Source organism: Pediculus humanus, genomic scaffold, assembly GCF_000006295.1.
Source record: "Pediculus humanus corporis 1103172108067 genomic scaffold, whole genome shotgun sequence".
Taxonomy (NCBI): domain Eukaryota; kingdom Metazoa; phylum Arthropoda; class Insecta; order Psocodea; family Pediculidae; genus Pediculus; species Pediculus humanus.
This window is the reverse complement of record NW_002987639.1, coordinates 190,987-207,827: the sequence shown is the minus strand read 5'-3', so window position 1 is coordinate 207,827 and position 16,841 is coordinate 190,987. Positions and strand designations below refer to the sequence as shown.

The window sequence follows — 16,841 nt, the reverse complement described above, 5'->3', positions numbered from 1 at the left end:
AGATGAATTCCAGGTAATTTTTAAAAATTTGTTGTGTTGGTGAACCTGACTTTTATTCATGCTCCTCCCTCTCTCTCTCTCTCTCTCCCTCCCACCCTTTCTTCGGCTATTTATTTTCATTTCCGCAAGAGGTCGACACTAGGATTTTAAACGTTCCAAGTTGTAAGAAGGAGAATCATTCGACGATTGAAATTCAAATCGTATTTTATTAACAATGTCGGAAAATTCCTCGTCTTTTTCCGACTCCGAGCAGACGGGAGTAACAAATTCAAATGGGACATCTTCCCGTCGAGCCTTCTCTTGTTCCCATCATGCTCTCAAAGCCGTTTTCATATTTTCTTTTTTCTCGTCGAAACTCAATGATTTTTCAATCAAATCGAACGTTTGTGATGAAAATTTTTTCCCATACAAATTTGATAGAAGGTCGCGACAGCAGGGGGAAACGGAACCCGTTTTGTTTTCCGGCAATTGATACGACACGTCCGCTATCATTCCTTTTTCAACTTTGAGAGTCACTTTCAAATTGTGACCGTTTACTTTCTCAGCTGGATCGTCAAATATGGGAAATGATTTTGTAACCGTGAATTTGGGCGTTTTACCAAACCTCCATTCCCAACTTGTAAATTCATCTCTTATTTTATCCAAACCTGCAATGCAAAATGATAACCGTATGTATGATAATGATAATGAAACCACGAGTGATATTAATAATAATAATAATAATGAAATGAAAAAACTTACCAGGAAACCATTGATCTGTAGGATTGATGAGTTGAAATCCCCTTTGTTTCCCTATCAATTCATTTCCACCATCTTCAAGAGTGAGAGCTGTTGTTCTCAAATATTCCCAACCGATTGCATTAAGCAAACGTTCAAAATTTATATTATCATTATTATCAGCTAAATTTTTCGTGTGTGAAGGCACACTTTTGGTTGCATTCGTTTCAAATCCATCCTGTAACAGTAATAATAATAATAATACTTATATTAATAATATTCAACATGGCAATGAGCAGTCGGATTACAAAAATTAATTTTTTTTTTTTTTTTTAATTTAATTAAATTGTTTATAAATAATAATGATAATGATATGAAATAATTCATCAATTCGATAAAGACAATAATTACAAATATTTAATGAAATTGATAAGGACTTTAGTTTTTATCGAATGTTCCTTAAAGTTGATTGAACTAATATCCTTCACTGACTGTGTTTGCCTTAAAACAATCACTTCATGTTAAAAATATTTGCAAAAGAGACATTTTGGGTGATTAACCTCTCTCTTACATTCATAACATGTCACATACATGCAATTAAATTTATAAAATGTTATGCAACATATAATCAAGATAAAATTCTGTCATCGGGGTTATAGGTTTTTGTGTGTGTGTGTGTGTGTGTTTGAACATGAATATCAATTTAATAACGATTTTGTCTGAATCCGTCACTGATTTATCAACATTTTGATTAGCAAATCGATGAAAAAATGAAACCTTACTTACTCTGTTCGCATTCAAACTTTGTTTCAAATTCAATTTGTTGGCATTGATTAAAAGGGTGCAATGATGATAAGCGTTCGGTCTTCCCAATTTACTCGCCGTTCCAGACACTTTGCGATTATCCAAAATCAAATCATCCTTGTCCGTTATATCAACATTCAAATCCCATTCTTTTTTCAAAGCACGAGTTATTATTTGCAGATTGTGTTTTCTATTGTATCTTTCTCTCGGTGTGAAAAAGCTCAAATTAAGATTACCCGTATCGTGATAAACCGTGCCACCTGTAACAAGTTAAATCAATTAAAAAAAACAATTGAAAACAGGTTGCTCAAAATGGCATATAACAAAATGGCTTCCTCTTCATCTCATAATTTCTCACCTCCGCTATTTCTCCTTGCCACATCGATACCATTTTCAGCCAAATACCCCATGTTCGATTCGAGCCAAGGATTTTGATGTCGTCCGACGACAACGGTCGGACAATTTCTCCAAATTAAAAGAACGTGATGCCTGTTAAAATCCGTGTTTCTATAAAGCCAATCTTCAATGGCGAGGTTAGTGAAAATATTATTAGATTGTGATACGAATACGGATTTTAATATTTCATCTTCGTTTTTCGTTATTCCCGATTTCATTTTTTTCTCCGTCGATATATTCCTAGTAAAAATGTCGCGGGTACCATTTTTTTTTTTACTTGTAAAAAAAAAACGGTTCAAACGATTGATGCATTCAATCTTCGATACGTTTTTAATACACAACGCGAATGCCATTGTCTACGTTAATCAAATTAAAAACTTTTTGATTCGAATTTTTTTCCCTTTCTTTCTCTTTCTCGAAAAAAAATAATAAAATCGCGTTTTATTATTATTATTATTACAAATATGGCGTAAATTTTTTTTTAATTACCTACGCGTTTTTTATTACGAAATAATTTTTATTCCGGCAAATTTTTCTTCTTTTAATAAAAAGTTTTTATTTTGTTGCCAAGAGTAAGTAGATAGTCAGTCGTCGTTTTCTACGTATTTTTTTTTTTTTTTTTGGCGCGAAAGTTTTTATTTAATTTTTTAATATGAAGCCGCACAATTATTATTTAATTAAATGTCAATCAAGTTTTTTTTTAAAAATGTTTTTATAGAAATTTTATTTATTTGTTTTCCTAAAATGAAAATTGATCGATTTTCGAAGTTGAGCTACTTATAAGCTTGATTAAATGGTCGTGAAGGGCAATTGTTTGATGTAACCACTTCCAAGTTTGATGCAAAGTTGAAGTTCTCCTATACAAAAATAGAAAAAACATCAAAATTAATAAAAAAAAAAAAAAAGAATTTTCGAGAATGTTCGAGGGGAAGGACGATCATTTCATTTACATTATGATTATTATTTTAAAACGAAAATTCTCGCTTTTTTCAAACGATAAAAAAAATTTTTTTTTTTTTTTATATAACAAAGACCAAGGGTCACCATTTCAAATCTAATCGAAAATTAATTTCTATATAAAAAAAAAAAAAAAAAATCTACGATGAGGGTGAAGTCCACAAATTTTTATTTTTATAAAGTCAAGGACGAAAAAAAAAAAAAAAAAAAAAAATCGTCAAACGAACGAACAAACTTTGTGTGGCTCGTTTAATTCTCGTTCGAAAAGATAAAGAAGGAAAAAAACAACATGGCGGCGGCGGCGGCGGCGATTGTGAGATTGTAAAAAAAGATAATTTTAATTTAACGATTTGAAATTTGGTTTCACAATCATCATTCAAGCAAGGATTTTTATCAGTAATAATTTTATTTTAAAAACGTTATGAAAATGTCGTTTTTTTTTCCGATTCGATTCGATTCGGGGAAAAATGAAGATTGATCGTTTGATTCTAGAATGTTCTCTAACGGTTTTTTTTTTCCATTATTCTAATGCATTTAATGCATTTCATGTTTACCTTACGAGAGATGGATTAATGAAATTTTTTATTAAAAAAAACAATATGGCGATTATCTTTCTTACATTTTTCCCTTTTAAAAAAAAAAAGATTTTAAAAAAAATTGAAAAAACTCACCTTCTAAGACCTAAACAATCTTTACAGTCTTTGCGCATAACTCTCGATGTGGTAATTTTCAAAAAAATATTTCCCGGCTTGAAAAAAAAAAAAAAAAATTTTTTTAAATCACTTAAATGTTTTTCTTTTTAAAAAAAAACTTTTAAAATTATAAAACTGTTTTAAAAAAAAAAAAAAGTAAAAATATTCGTTTAAATTTAAATTTTAAAAAAAAGTAACGGTCGTCGAACGTCACGTACGAAATCCAACTAACGACTGATTGAATTCTATACAACGAAAAGACCTTTTATAATAAAAAAACATTTTTACGCGAAAAAAGGTCTCGTACGATTGCTAAACATTTTAAAATGGTTGAAATAATGATCGGGAAAAGTGTGTTTAAAATTTTTTTTTTTTTTTTTTTTCGTTTTATTATTTTACTTGTCAAATCGAATTTTTTCGAAGGACGTCGTCGTTTTATTTTACTTTTTCCTTTTTTTTTTTTTGTTTTGTTTTCTTTCCGGCATTTTTGTATTTGTCTGCGTTTGCAACCGACAACAATAACATCATAATAAAATCCTGTAAATTTTTTTTTTTTTTTTTTTTTATTTAGTCGGTAAACTAGGTCTGGATGGATAGTTGATAGAATAGACGGAAGGGGGGGGGGCGGACGTGTAGTCAACCAACAAGGATGGAAAAGAGAGAAACGCGAATCACGTGACTTTTTTTGTCTTTCTGACGTTTTCAGGTTGACGCGAGTATAAAAATTTATAAATAGTTTTTAATTTAAAATAAATCAAATTTTTTTTTTTTTTCGGGTCAAACGAATCGTAAATTTGTCGCCATTTTTATTTTCGCTAAAAGTTTGCGAATATGCGTGTGTGTGTGTGTCAGAGAGAGAGAAAAAGAGAGAGAGAGGAGATGTTAAAAATTGAAATGATAGTACAAAACGAAGCATTGCTTGTTCTACCCTTCGCCCCCATCCCCACCGGATGCAGGATTTCGACAATTTTCCCCCCCCTTTTTTTTTATGAAACAATCCCAAAGCTCAGCAATTTTTTTTTTTTTTTTTTTTTTTCGTAGAATTCGGGAATCGTCGAGTAATAAATTATAAAATGTTAATAATAATTTTTAATCCCGAAAGGTCATCATCATGTCACCATTTGTCTAATTTTTTTTTTTTCGATGGTGGTTCGTTTCGTTACGGATGAACAATTTTAACTCCCCCCGTGTGAAAATTTTTCATCTACCACCTTTAGAATAAAAGACAAAGAAGACAAAGATTCGAACGAAAAAAGGGGAAGAAAAGAAAACTATGTCAGTCGGTCGCAATTTTTTTTTTAAATCTGCAAACATTGTTTGTTTGTTACGTAATTAAAATTAATTTATATTTACTCGCAAGAGGGGGAAAGAGAAGAAAAGAGAGAAGAAAGAAGTAGGAAGAGGAGGATGAGGAGAAAAGGGTGATGGGAAATTGATAAATAATTAATTAGGACACAAATTAGGTGAAGAGAAAGAGAGAAAGAGAGAGAGAGAGAGAGAGAGAGAGAGAGAGAGAGAGAGAGAGAGAGAGAGAGAGAGAGAGAGAGAGAGAGAGAGAGAGAGAGAGGGGGGGGTAATGAATTTTATTAATTAGGACACAAATTAGGTGAAGAGAAAGAGAGAAAGAGAGAGAGAGAGAGAGAGAAATTACGGTAATGTTTTACCTCGTTTCGTTTCGTCATCATCCCGTTTTTTGTCTCTTCATCTTTGTTAGTACAGGAGTCCCGTCCGGGATTACAGGAAGACTTGCAATAATTCGTTACTATTTATGTTATTCATCATTCATCGGGTATTTTCATTCCTAAGGGATCAGGATGATGGTAAGTAACCTGGAATATAAGGAATACAAGTAAGTGAAAATTTATCGACATTAAAAACTAATAATAATAATAATACTAATACTATTAATACTAGTAATAATGATAATAATAATTAATATTGATAGCACACAGGGAGAAAACTTTAGTATGGGTGCTTATAGGCGACCAAGTTTGAGGCATTTCGCGGATAATCTTTTCACGTCGAACGTGACCCGAGAACTTTTGATAACACACACGCGCACGAACACACCGGAAAAAAAAACTCTCGCTTTTATAAAATTATTAATAATAATAATAATAATAATAATTAATTATAAATATAAATCAAGGTCATCGTCGTCGTTGTCAAACAAGCGAAAATAATTTCCTTTTTTTTTCCTTAACGAATAATTTCCTTTTGAAAAACAAAAACAAACACAAAATTCCAGGTCTCCGGCAAAATGTGTTTCACTGGAGAAAAATAAAACAAAAAATTATTTTCATTATTATTATTATTATAATAAAATAAATATTAAACGTAATTTATTTAATATATATAAAAAAAAAAAAACAATAGTAACACATGTATAAATCGTAAAAAGAGCTCAAATAAATCTCATTTCGTATAATCATAGCATAAATCAATAATTCATTTTACATTAAAAACAATACGAAAATATATATATGTATGTATGTATATATTAAAAATAAATATTAAATAAAATTAAAAACCAAAAATCATTTAACGTGTTAAAATAACATATTAATCATTAAAACAATTTTTTTCCCTTTTTTTTAAGTAACAATTTCATTATTATTATTATTATCATCATTATTGTGTTAAGGCACTTTTTTTTTTTTTTACATAGACTGTCTCTCTCTCTCTCCTTCTCTCTCGCGTGCGAAGAAATACGACTAGAGCGCGATAAAAGAGGAGGAAAAGATAAATAGGGAAAGGGGGATGAAACACGAAGGGGGAAAGGAGAGTAATAAATTATTATCATTATTATTATTATTTGTTTTCAGTCAAATTTTCTCTCGAAATAGAAAAGAACGGCGGCGGCAACATCGGGAGCGAACAAAATTTGATTAAAAAATTACTTTTTATGCGAGCCATGTTGTTTTCCTTTTTGATTATTATGATGACCTTGATTTTGCTGTTGTTGCTGCGGCCCGGGTTTAGATCGATTTCTAGGCGGCGGTACGGGACCACTCGTTTGTTTTCCTTTTGAACCTCCTTTCTGTTGGGGTTCGGTAGCGGATTGTTGATCGGATGATGTCGTTTCTTCCGGCGAGCTCCTCGTTTCTTCTTGGCCCTTCGATTCCGCTGTTGTTGTTGTTGTTGTTGGGGCGACGGGAGTGTTCGGCATTGATTTCGAAGCGGAAGTTGCAGTTTCCGTTTCCGCTTCTGCTTTAGATTCCGATATCGCTTTCCTTCGGGGCGGTGGAATCGCTTTCAAAATTTGATCGGACAATTTCGAAGATGGCTGTTGTTGCGATTTGTTTTTCTTTCTGTCTTCTTCGCTTGTTACTTTCAACTCTTCGCATTCCACCGTATTGTCGCCCGTCGGAATGGGCTGAGGTGGTGCAGGTGCTCCTTGTTTCCGCGAATCTTGTTTTTTTTGTTTCGACTCGCCGCCTTGTTTTTGTTTGTCTTGTTGTTGAGAAGAACTTTTGTTGTCCTTTTGCATCTGCTCGTCGACTTTGGTTTCTTCTTTTGGTGCCGCCATCAAGCTCCCGACTTCTTGTCCGGAAGATTGAGTGCCGAGGATACCCTGTTCTTCCAGTTGACTTTGAACCACTGATTTTGCTTTGTCTAATATCGTATCTATTTCATCCATTATTTTACTTTCCACCAAGTTTTTTTTTTGACTATCATCTTTTGAAACGGGTGCTGTTTGCGGGATTTTCGGTTTCACATCGTCTACCTTTTTCTCATTCATTGATTTTTTTTCACCTTCGAGTTTTTCCACCGACGGACACTCCTTTTTCTCCGCTGTTTCCTCCGGGACTTTAGATCCCTTTCCTTTATTTTTCTTCGAATTTTTTTTACCCGGCTTTTGTTGCTCTTGCTGTTCGCTCGAATTGCTTCCCGACGAATCTTCTCCATTCTTATTCGATTTTTCCGATTCGGGTAATTTGACTTGGGATTTTTGGGAACCATTGTCCGTTTCTTTTTTTCCTTTGTCCTGTTTTTTATTCGAGTTTTTTTTATTTCCCTTTTGTTCCTCTTGTTGCGGTGCGTCGTAGAAAACCGTCGTGGGCGTCCCGTTTTCATCTTCTTTTTTATCTTTCGGACTCACTCCCACGATTTCCAATATTTTAGATATCATTCCCTTTTTTGACTTTCCCTCTTCTTTAATCGAGTTTGATCGAGATGTTTTCTGACAGGGTTCTTCGTTTTCCATTTCTCCCTTGCTCGACGAGTCGACAGCAGTAGACATCGCAAAACAATCCGTAACGACTTTTGTCGGACTTTCCGGCAAGGGTATCGGAGGAAACTGAGGTGATTTTGCTTCCGTTTGTTTTTTAATTGTTTCTTCAACGTTTTTCCTGTGTTCTGCGGGGGTCGGATGATTGTCTTCGTGTTTTCCACCTGTTTTAACTTGTTGAAATACATCACAGTAAGGCACGACGGCGCTCGTATCCGGAGTTGCAGGAGGAGAAGTAATGGTTTGATCATTTTTTGGTTTATCGCTATCACAGACACTTTCAACCTTTTCTTCGCTATTGTCATTTTCAAAATTATTTTTATCACCTTCCGCTAATGCATCCGGAGTGGGTGGAGTTTTTATAATGGACACTTGCTGTGGAAAATTAGGAGACGATTGAGAAACCGGAGGAGCAGGTTGGACACAGCCGGGTCCACTTTGAGAAGTGGTTCCAGTTGCTTCCGGCACAACATTCGATTCCGGTTGAACAGGTGCCGAAGTTGCCTTGTTGTTAGACACGTCATCATCACGTGACGCGGATGTTTTTCCCGAGAGATTCGCGAGATCGCTCGTCACGTGACTTTCGACCGTTTTCCCATTTTCGCATGTTTTCGATTGATGATTTGGCTCGTTTAATGATTTTTCTTTGCTTTCGATCAAGCAAGGAGGTAAATTTTCAATTTTGATTCCATTAATTTCGTTTTCAGTTTTAACAACAACTGATTCATTTGAGTCGGATTTTTTCGAATTCACATCTACGTTTCCCATTGAATTTTCCATCTCATCTCTTAATGCCTGAAAATTATTAAAAAAAAAAAAAAAAAAATTATAAAATTAAAATCAAACCTTTTTTTTTTTTTTTATTTTGTTTGAAACATGAACTTTGCTAAAGCGGTTTAAACTACTGATGCTATTTATAATAAACCTACATTGATTTTAAAACAAATTAATTTTTTATATTTAAAATAGCACCATTTGAAAATAATAATAATAATGATAATGATGATGCAAAAAAGCAGGAGCGTGTGTGTGTGTGTATGTGTATATAATTATTATATATGATTTTTAAAAATTACCTTTAAATAATAATAATTATTATTCTTCGCGAGGTTTCGAAGGTTGTGCCTGAAAAACAAAATAGTGCAACTCAACAAAAAAAAAAAACGCTCACACACAAAAAAAAAAAACCTCTCATGCGGTGGTTATTATCAAAAATTTTCTTCTACACGATTTACCAATTAAACTAAACTAAACCGTTAACCGAAAATCTAAAATAATAATAATAATAATAATAATAATAATATTACTGATTAACTTTTTGAACTTTTTTTTGTCGTTGTAAACTTGGCGATTATTATCATTATCATTAACTTTAATGATTATTCATTAAGAGCAAAGGCAAAACATTTAAAACGAGGCGTTAGAAGAAGGAGACGAAGAAGACGATTATTATTATTATTATAGCTATTACGATTTCGCAATGATTAGCGAGAGCTCGCGAATTAATAAATCAAAATGACATTTTAAAATTGCGTTTTCCTTTTTCTTTCTTTCTTTCTTTCTTTCTTTTTTTCCCTTTTCTTTCCTTTCCTTTCCTTTCCAGTTTACTTTTTATTATTATTATAAATAACTTTTTTTTTTATTTGAACCTTTACCTTATCTTCGATTGTCTGACAAATTTTAGACCAAATATTATCAAATGAATCCTTTCCCATGTAATCCATGTTTCCGGTTTCCCAATTTTGACGTCTTATGTATTCCTGATGTGCGGATGAAGCTGCTGCGGTCGAATTGGAATCTCCGCCGGATTCAAGACTGAGTTGAGCGATGGCACCGGCTATTCCAGACTGTAAAACATACGAAATTATATTAGTCGTCTTTTCGTCCGGGAAAATTCCCACACGTACTCCCGAAATTAAACTTTTTTATTATTATTATTATTATTATTATAATTATTTTACAATGTTAAAATCGGTTTAAAAAATTTTTTAAAAAAATAAAAAACTTCATGCTCGTGAGACAACAAAGAAGCTGTCTAAAAATGCAAGCAATTTATCATCATACTAATCAAAGCTAAGCTAAGCACACACAACACACATTTCAAAAAAAAAAAAAAAAAAAAAAAAAAAAAAAAAAAAGGAAATGCAATTACCGACCTTTTCCCTGTTTTGCTATCGTTTACTGTCGCCTCTTGATAAAAATCAATAAGAAAACCCCATTCATCCCTCGGGCAATCGAATTAAATTCCCTAAATTAAAATTTTCCCTACATTTTTCCCAGAATTTAAAACTTGGTCAAGCCGAGCATTACTTTTTCACACTACCAACACCCAAAAAAAAAAAATTTCTACAAACAACACGAGCGCCCATTTTTTTTCTTTTCTAAAAACTCTCACCAAGAATGCAAAATAAATAAATAAATAAAAAGCAACCGGAAATGAACAATCAACTGTTTAAATAAAATTTACCCTTCATTACCGGAAATTGTGTGTTTTCGTTTGTTTATATATATATATATATATTATTATTCATTCGGTAAGTAAATCCAAATTTGTAAAACAAAAATAAAAAAATTCGCAAAGGAGACAACCGAGAAGAATCAAATTTCTCACCTAAAAGAAATATTTATATAAAAATGGATGGTTTCCGAGATGTGTTTCTTTTTTAATTAAAAAAAAAAAAAAAAAAAAAAAACAAAATGAATGAGGCGCACAAGACCGAAGCAACCTTACTTCTGACGTCACCGGCTCTCCTGTTGTTCCTTAAATTTGAAATACTTACGTCAAAATTCGAATCCTCCTCCAAACGATTATTTCCACCTTTTAAATCGTTGCCATTACTCTCGTCATTTTGCGAAATATCGTCGGCGATTCTGTTAGTCGTGGTTGCAAGCAAATTTTTACCAGGTTTTCTAGGTCCTTTCCTACCGGTATGGGTTTTACCTTTTGTAAAGTTAACGGTTCCCTCTGGAGAATCCATTGATAATATTTCGAATTTATTATTAATTCCTTTTTTGAAATGACAATTTTTCCCTAACGGTCCGTTCGTCGTAACGGATTTCGAAGACGTTCGTTTAACATTAGCAGCGGATTCAACCTTATTGACGTGAAATTTTCCAGACTTTTCTGATTTGTATCCAACGTTCCATGTTTTCTTCTTATTTTGATTTTCTTCGACGTTTACGATGTGATTACGGTCGATTATGGAATTTTCCACAGCATCGATTCCGTTGATCGTTTTCGTATGTTTGTTCCCACGGTTAACATCACCGTTAACCTTTCGATAATTGTCGGAATTTTCCACCTTCTTCTCGAAACCATTTTTCTTAACGTCGTTGTTCTTGTCTTCTGTAATTTCCCCATTTCGTTTCCCTTTTCCAAGTTTTGTCGGACTCTTTGAAGACGATGCTCGTAAAGCACCCGAGATTTCATAATCGTATTCACTTAACATTTCTTCCATAGGATTGAACCGTCCATTGGTCAACGGAAGTGGAGTCACTGGAAAAGTTTCTGCCGTGAATTTAATTTCGTCGTCGCTGACGTCGACGGATTCCTCTTGGTCTTTTCCCTTACAACACAGAGCGTTCCTGTAAGAAATCAACCTGACATTTTCGTTTGTTTTTCCTTTTTTGAAAAGAATATTTTGTTTTTTATCTTCGTTTACGCCGTTATCCGCGATTTCCAAAATTTCGGTAAAACCTTTTTGAGCGCTTTCGAACTGACCCTGTATGTAATTTTTAAAGTTTTTAAATTTATCGTTTTTCACGTGAGTTCCGCCATTTTTATTCGTTTCACTTTTTTCCACCCCGTTAGTTGTAAGGCATTCGCCATTTTCATTATTCTTACTCCTTTCTGAGCTTTTACTCACTTTGTCGAACTCGATGTTCGGTTTCGCAGAATCTTTACCCGATTTTTTTAACAGTTCCGTCATCACTAATAAATTTTCACAGGTACCATTTTCTTTTCTTTCCTTGTCGGACTCTGATTTTTTTTCTACGATTTTACTTTTACGACAATTTTTCTTGTTAACTTCTTCGAAATAATGCAAATAATTTTTACTGTATTCGAAAAGTCTATCTAAAATAACATTTACGTTATTAGCTTGCACGTTTTGATTGGATTCGAAAAAAGTCGATAACGATCCTCCTCCTCCTACTCCTACCCCTCCTCCGTGCTTCCTTTCTTTTTTTAACTTTTTCCATATTTTACTGTCTTTTTTATATTTTTCTCTTTTTTCATCGTCTCCACCAAGCGTGAACAAAGGTTTTCTCGGATATTTTTTCTTTTGAAAATTACCCGAATTTTTAGGTAATGCAGATTTTTGAGTCGTGAAATTTCTTTTTCTCATTGTTGTGGTGATGGAGTCATCTGATATTTTCGGTTTGTTACCCATTTGACGCATGCAATTTTTAATATCGTAAATTTGCAAATCGTGTTTTTGAAGCTCTTTTTTTCTAACAACAACAACAGCAGGAGCAGCAACGGGTTTTCTTTCTCTTTCAGTCGTTGAGCCATACGGTAAAGGTCCGAATTTATTCAAGATATCGGCATCCGATTTGCTCCTTTTCAACTCCCTTTGTTTCAATATGTGATTTTCAACGAATCCAACGTTGTCTTTGGGTAAATTTTCCGGGTCTTTGTACTCGGAACTTATCAAGAATTCCGTGTAATGGGTTACCTTTGGATGAACGGACGGATTCGATTGAAAGGAATCACGTCTCGGTAAAAGAGGTTTCAATTTCGGCATCGAATATTTTTTATTATCATCCGAGACGTCAAATGACGATGATTGATTTTCCGAAATGAAATTCGAGTATTCGCCGACGGATAAATGCGACAGCGATTTCGATTTATGTAATAAGTATTTTTTATTATTATCATTTAAAAAACTGTAGTAATAATAGTTTTCCGGTTTCCATTGAGTGTCATCACCGGGTGGAAATTTATTTTTTTCCCTTTTACCGAACGTCTGCCAAAATTTATAAAAAAACCCTCGGTTTCCGCTTTGTCTTTTATCATTTTCCGGTATGGTTAAAAATCTCGGCAACATTTTTCGTTCGAATTCATCAGAGTCGTCCAAGTAATTATAATTAATTAAATTATATTTATTATTATTATTATTACTGATGTAATAATATTTTCCGTTTCTGTAGCAGAAATCGAAAGGTTTGTACTTTAGAATATTTTGCTCCAAATAATTATTGATGCAAATAATGTCCGGATAAAACGTGTCGTAATCAAAAGGACTTTTCTCGTAGTTTTCATTCTCCCATGCGTTCGATGAAACATTTTCTAAATTTTCTTTATTTTGTTCTTCGTTATTATTCGTTTCTCCGTTCGAGTGATTTTCGCTGTTGTTCGAATCCGCTGCATTGTAATGATTTTCGGAACTTTGATGATGATAATAATAATGATTAGAATCAATATTTTGTTGTTGTTCTTTATCACGTTCATCCAAATTTCCATCCTCTTTTTCCTCAACGTTTTCTTCATGTTGTTGTTGTTGTTGTTGTTTGATGGAATTAATAAAACCCTCGATATTCAAAAATTCTCCAGAGGATCCTTTAACTACAAAAGGTTGATAGGGAAGATTGATTTGTCTGCAATCGTTTATTTCTCGGTACGATACAGGCGGCTCATAAAAATTTCGATTACGAGATTCATCGTTACAATCAACAGGAAAAGAATTAGAGCACGCTTCTAAAGGTAGATGCAACATTCCATTAGCAACGTCCTAAAAATGCACGCAAACACACAAGAAGAAAAAAAAAACAAAAAAAAATCGAAGAAATAAGAAGATTAATAATAAAAGTTGAAAAAAAAAAAAAACTTTTAAACGAGGATTCAAAATGACAATTCTTGTTTAATTTTTTTTTTTTTTCTCGTCAAAATTTCTTATACAAATTTATATATTTCTAATAAAAAAAAAAAAAAAAAAAAAAAAAAAAACGTCATAAATCCTCATCTAAAGATATTAACGATAATACCAAAAGATATCCCCCCAGTTATATAGAAAAAGAAAAATAGGTACATTTAAGCGATTGCGTGACAACGACTAAATAATATACGTAAAACTATCAATCCATCGGTGACAAACGAGTAAAAATAAATGACAAAATCATATTTTGTGTGTCACAAAATTTTCAAAAAAAAAAAAATAGTAGAAGAAAAATACTCACGGGATCCATGTTGAAAATTCTTTACTTGGGCATTTTTAAAATAAAATTCGGCCTTTTGCGCCATTTAAAAAAAAAAAAAAAAAAAAACAAGAAAAAAACTGAGCAAAATTTCTATAGCAATGAAAGGAAATTAATAAATAAATAAATAAAAGAATTTTTATCTGGTGTGATAACTTTGAGCATTAATAAAAATAATAAAAAAAAAAAATATAAGAAAAAAAAATTTTTTTTTTTTTTCTTACCTGTCCCTATTATCTATACTTATGGTTTCTTAATAAATAAATAAATAAATAAATAGAATTTAATATTTATCATTTACAAATACATACGTACGAACGCATGTATTTGTTGTTAAATTTAAAAAAATTTTTTTTTTTTTCCCCTTTAACATTGTTTTACAGAAATTTTACTCAGTTTTATTTTTTTTTTTTTTGCGTTTTTTTTTTGTTGTAACTTTAATTAAAAAAAAAAAAAAACAAATAATTTATTGTTAACTAAAGCATTAGTAATAACTTACCATATACATAATTCAATTAATGTTATTGCTGTTTAAAAAAAAAAAAAATGGCGATAGAGAAACCATAAGTACATTTGGTTTTTTTTAAAAAAAAAAAAAATCTCATGCTTTTCATTTAAAACTAAAAATTTAGTCACAGATGAACAATCAGCAGTGTGCTGCTAATTGATCGTCGGAAAATTTTTACAAAGTTTAAATGTCGTTAGATTTTTTTTTTTTTTTTTTTTTATGGGTTTGACACGTTAACAAAAAAAAAAAAAATTTTTTTGTCAATATTTACCAATCCTTTGTTTAAATTGGGATGAACTTTCTCGCAAAATAAATCCCACCATTTTTGTAGGAGCGAAGTTAAATGCTCCGATCCGGGCGTCGGCGTTATCTTTTTCGTCGTCGGATCCAATTGCTGGAGCCAAGGTTTTCCCGTGCCTATGAAATGAACAATACGAGTATCCGAACCGAATCTGAAACATTTTATAAATCACCACCATGTTGATTATGTTTGGAGCCCCCCCCCTCCCCCCAAAAAAAAAAAAAGAAAAGGAAACTCACTGTTTAAACGCTGGCACGTAAGAATAAGCAGCTACGGTTGTTAAATTATATACAAACGGAAGATGTTTTTTTATATCCTCCGTTGCCCAATCGCTGAAAAATTGATTTAACAATCCTTGATCCCCTCCTAAAAAAAAAAAACGTACGTTAAATTTTAAAAAAAAAAAATGGGGGGTTCTCGATTACAATTCTAATAAATTTCATTTCTCTTTTACCATCAAAACTTCCCCTTTCCACGGCAAATTGTAGGAGTTTGTTAAAAGTTTCCATGGAGGGTTTGTATACGAAAACTCCCGAATTAAAACAATCGGGCCAACTCACATCAGGTGCTGCGGAAAATTCTTCTCTTTCAAATAATTCGTCGCAATTTCTCACGACCTGCAATAAAATATTAAAAAAAATTTAGCATAAAATTTCAGAAATGACGTGTTTTTATTATTCTTAAAATTTTTTTTTTTTTTTTTGTTCTGGCGATAATTCAAAAATTTTCTTCTTTTTCTCTTTTTTTTTTTTTTTTTTTTTGCATTTCAGAGAGTTTTTAATGTAAATTTAAATTTAGCAAACGACGACATAAACATTGACCTAGTCACAGTGTGCCGCAATTAGTAAGTCAGCCATTATTATTTTCAATAGCCATCGTTAAAATTACAAAAAAAAAAAAAAAGAAAAAAATCTCAGAGGAGCCTTTTTTTTTTTTTTACTACTTACGAGAGTATCAGCATCTAAAAAAACACATTTTTCAAATTCTGTCATCCTCCAGCAGTGTATTTTTGTAAATGTAACTCCTAATTCGGGTCTTTGTAAAAGAGCCAAATGAGCTTCATCTTTGGAGTCCAAAACATCGACCGTTTTTACAACGTCAAAAACAGTCTGCAATTGCTCCCTAAAAAAAAAAAAAAAAACATTTTGACAAAACTTTGGCAATTAATTGAAAATAAAAAAATAAAAAATAAATTTTTTTTATTGATTGATTATGATCCCTACATTTTTTTAAAAAAAATATATATTAAACATTAAATATGATTTGATGATGATAATAATAATTAATGATGCCCGCATGCCTGCCAAGCTTTATAGGACACACATATAAAAAATATATTTTGTTACTCTTTTTTTACAAACATTATAAATATTATATAGAATAAGATTGACACAGATATTGTTCTGACACTTAAAATAGGGGGGGAGGAGGGGGTGAGAATGAATAAGTAAAAAAAAATTTTTTTTTTGAAGAAGAAGAATGCATTGAAACCTCGTTTGAAAACTTTATCAGCAAGATTGCGCAATCTTTTAACAACAAATTTATTATTATTATTATTATTATTATTATTATTGTTGTTTCTGCTGCTGCTGCTGTAGTTATTATTTCATTTCATTTTATTGACGTTGGTGCGTGTGTGTGTGTGTGTGTGTGATACATACCTCATTGGTTGCGACACTGCTGGCGTGATCAAAACTGCTAACTTGTGACAAGTGTTTGACTTTTTCAGCGAGTGGGCAAGAACCAAAGCTCCCAGCGAATAAGAATCGTTGGTGGCGAGAGTAACCCAAGCATAACCTCCTGATGATCCGATGGGGGGAGGAAAAAAAAAAAAGAAAAGAAAAGAAATATTAAACACAATTTTACAATTTTTAAGAGATCTTCATTATAATAAAATGTTTTGGGCCCGGGGGTAAAAAATGTGAAACCAAAATAAAAAGGAAAAGGTTCAAAAGAGAGAGGGAGAGGGGGAGGGAGGGGGAGGGGAAGAAATCAAGTACTATTAAAAAAAAAAAAAAAACCTGTAGAAACAAAATTCAT

General features: G+C 32.1%; 3 protein-coding genes across 3 annotated transcripts; all 3 read right to left on the bottom strand.

Annotated features, from left to right (window-relative positions):
• Window positions 1-309: 309 nt before the first annotated feature.
• On the bottom strand, window positions 310-2,135 carry Phum_PHUM407300 (lipoyltransferase 1, putative; the record flags this gene model as incomplete). Its single annotated transcript, XM_002428838.1, has 4 exons — window positions 310-647; window positions 742-955; window positions 1,504-1,781; window positions 1,880-2,135. 4 exons carry the CDS (start codon window positions 2,133-2,135, stop codon window positions 310-312), a joined length of 1,086 nt encoding a protein of 361 aa, XP_002428883.1.
• Window positions 2,136-6,462: 4,327 nt separating this feature from the next.
• Window positions 6,463-9,158, bottom strand: Phum_PHUM407290 (uncharacterized protein; the record flags this gene model as incomplete). The annotated part of the gene is made up of 3 exons (XM_002428837.1): window positions 6,463-8,592; window positions 9,052-9,065; window positions 9,113-9,158. The coding sequence occupies 3 exons, from the start codon at window positions 9,156-9,158 to the stop codon at window positions 6,463-6,465; spliced, it is 2,190 nt and encodes a 729-aa protein (XP_002428882.1).
• Window positions 9,159-9,401: 243 nt separating this feature from the next.
• Window positions 9,402-16,841, bottom strand: Phum_PHUM407280 (uncharacterized protein; the record flags this gene model as incomplete). The annotated part of the gene is made up of 8 exons (XM_002428836.1): window positions 9,402-9,644; window positions 10,524-13,529; window positions 14,772-14,952; window positions 15,041-15,167; window positions 15,256-15,418; window positions 15,749-15,923; window positions 16,463-16,601; window positions 16,823-16,841. 8 exons carry the CDS (start codon window positions 16,839-16,841, stop codon window positions 9,402-9,404), a joined length of 4,053 nt encoding a protein of 1,350 aa, XP_002428881.1.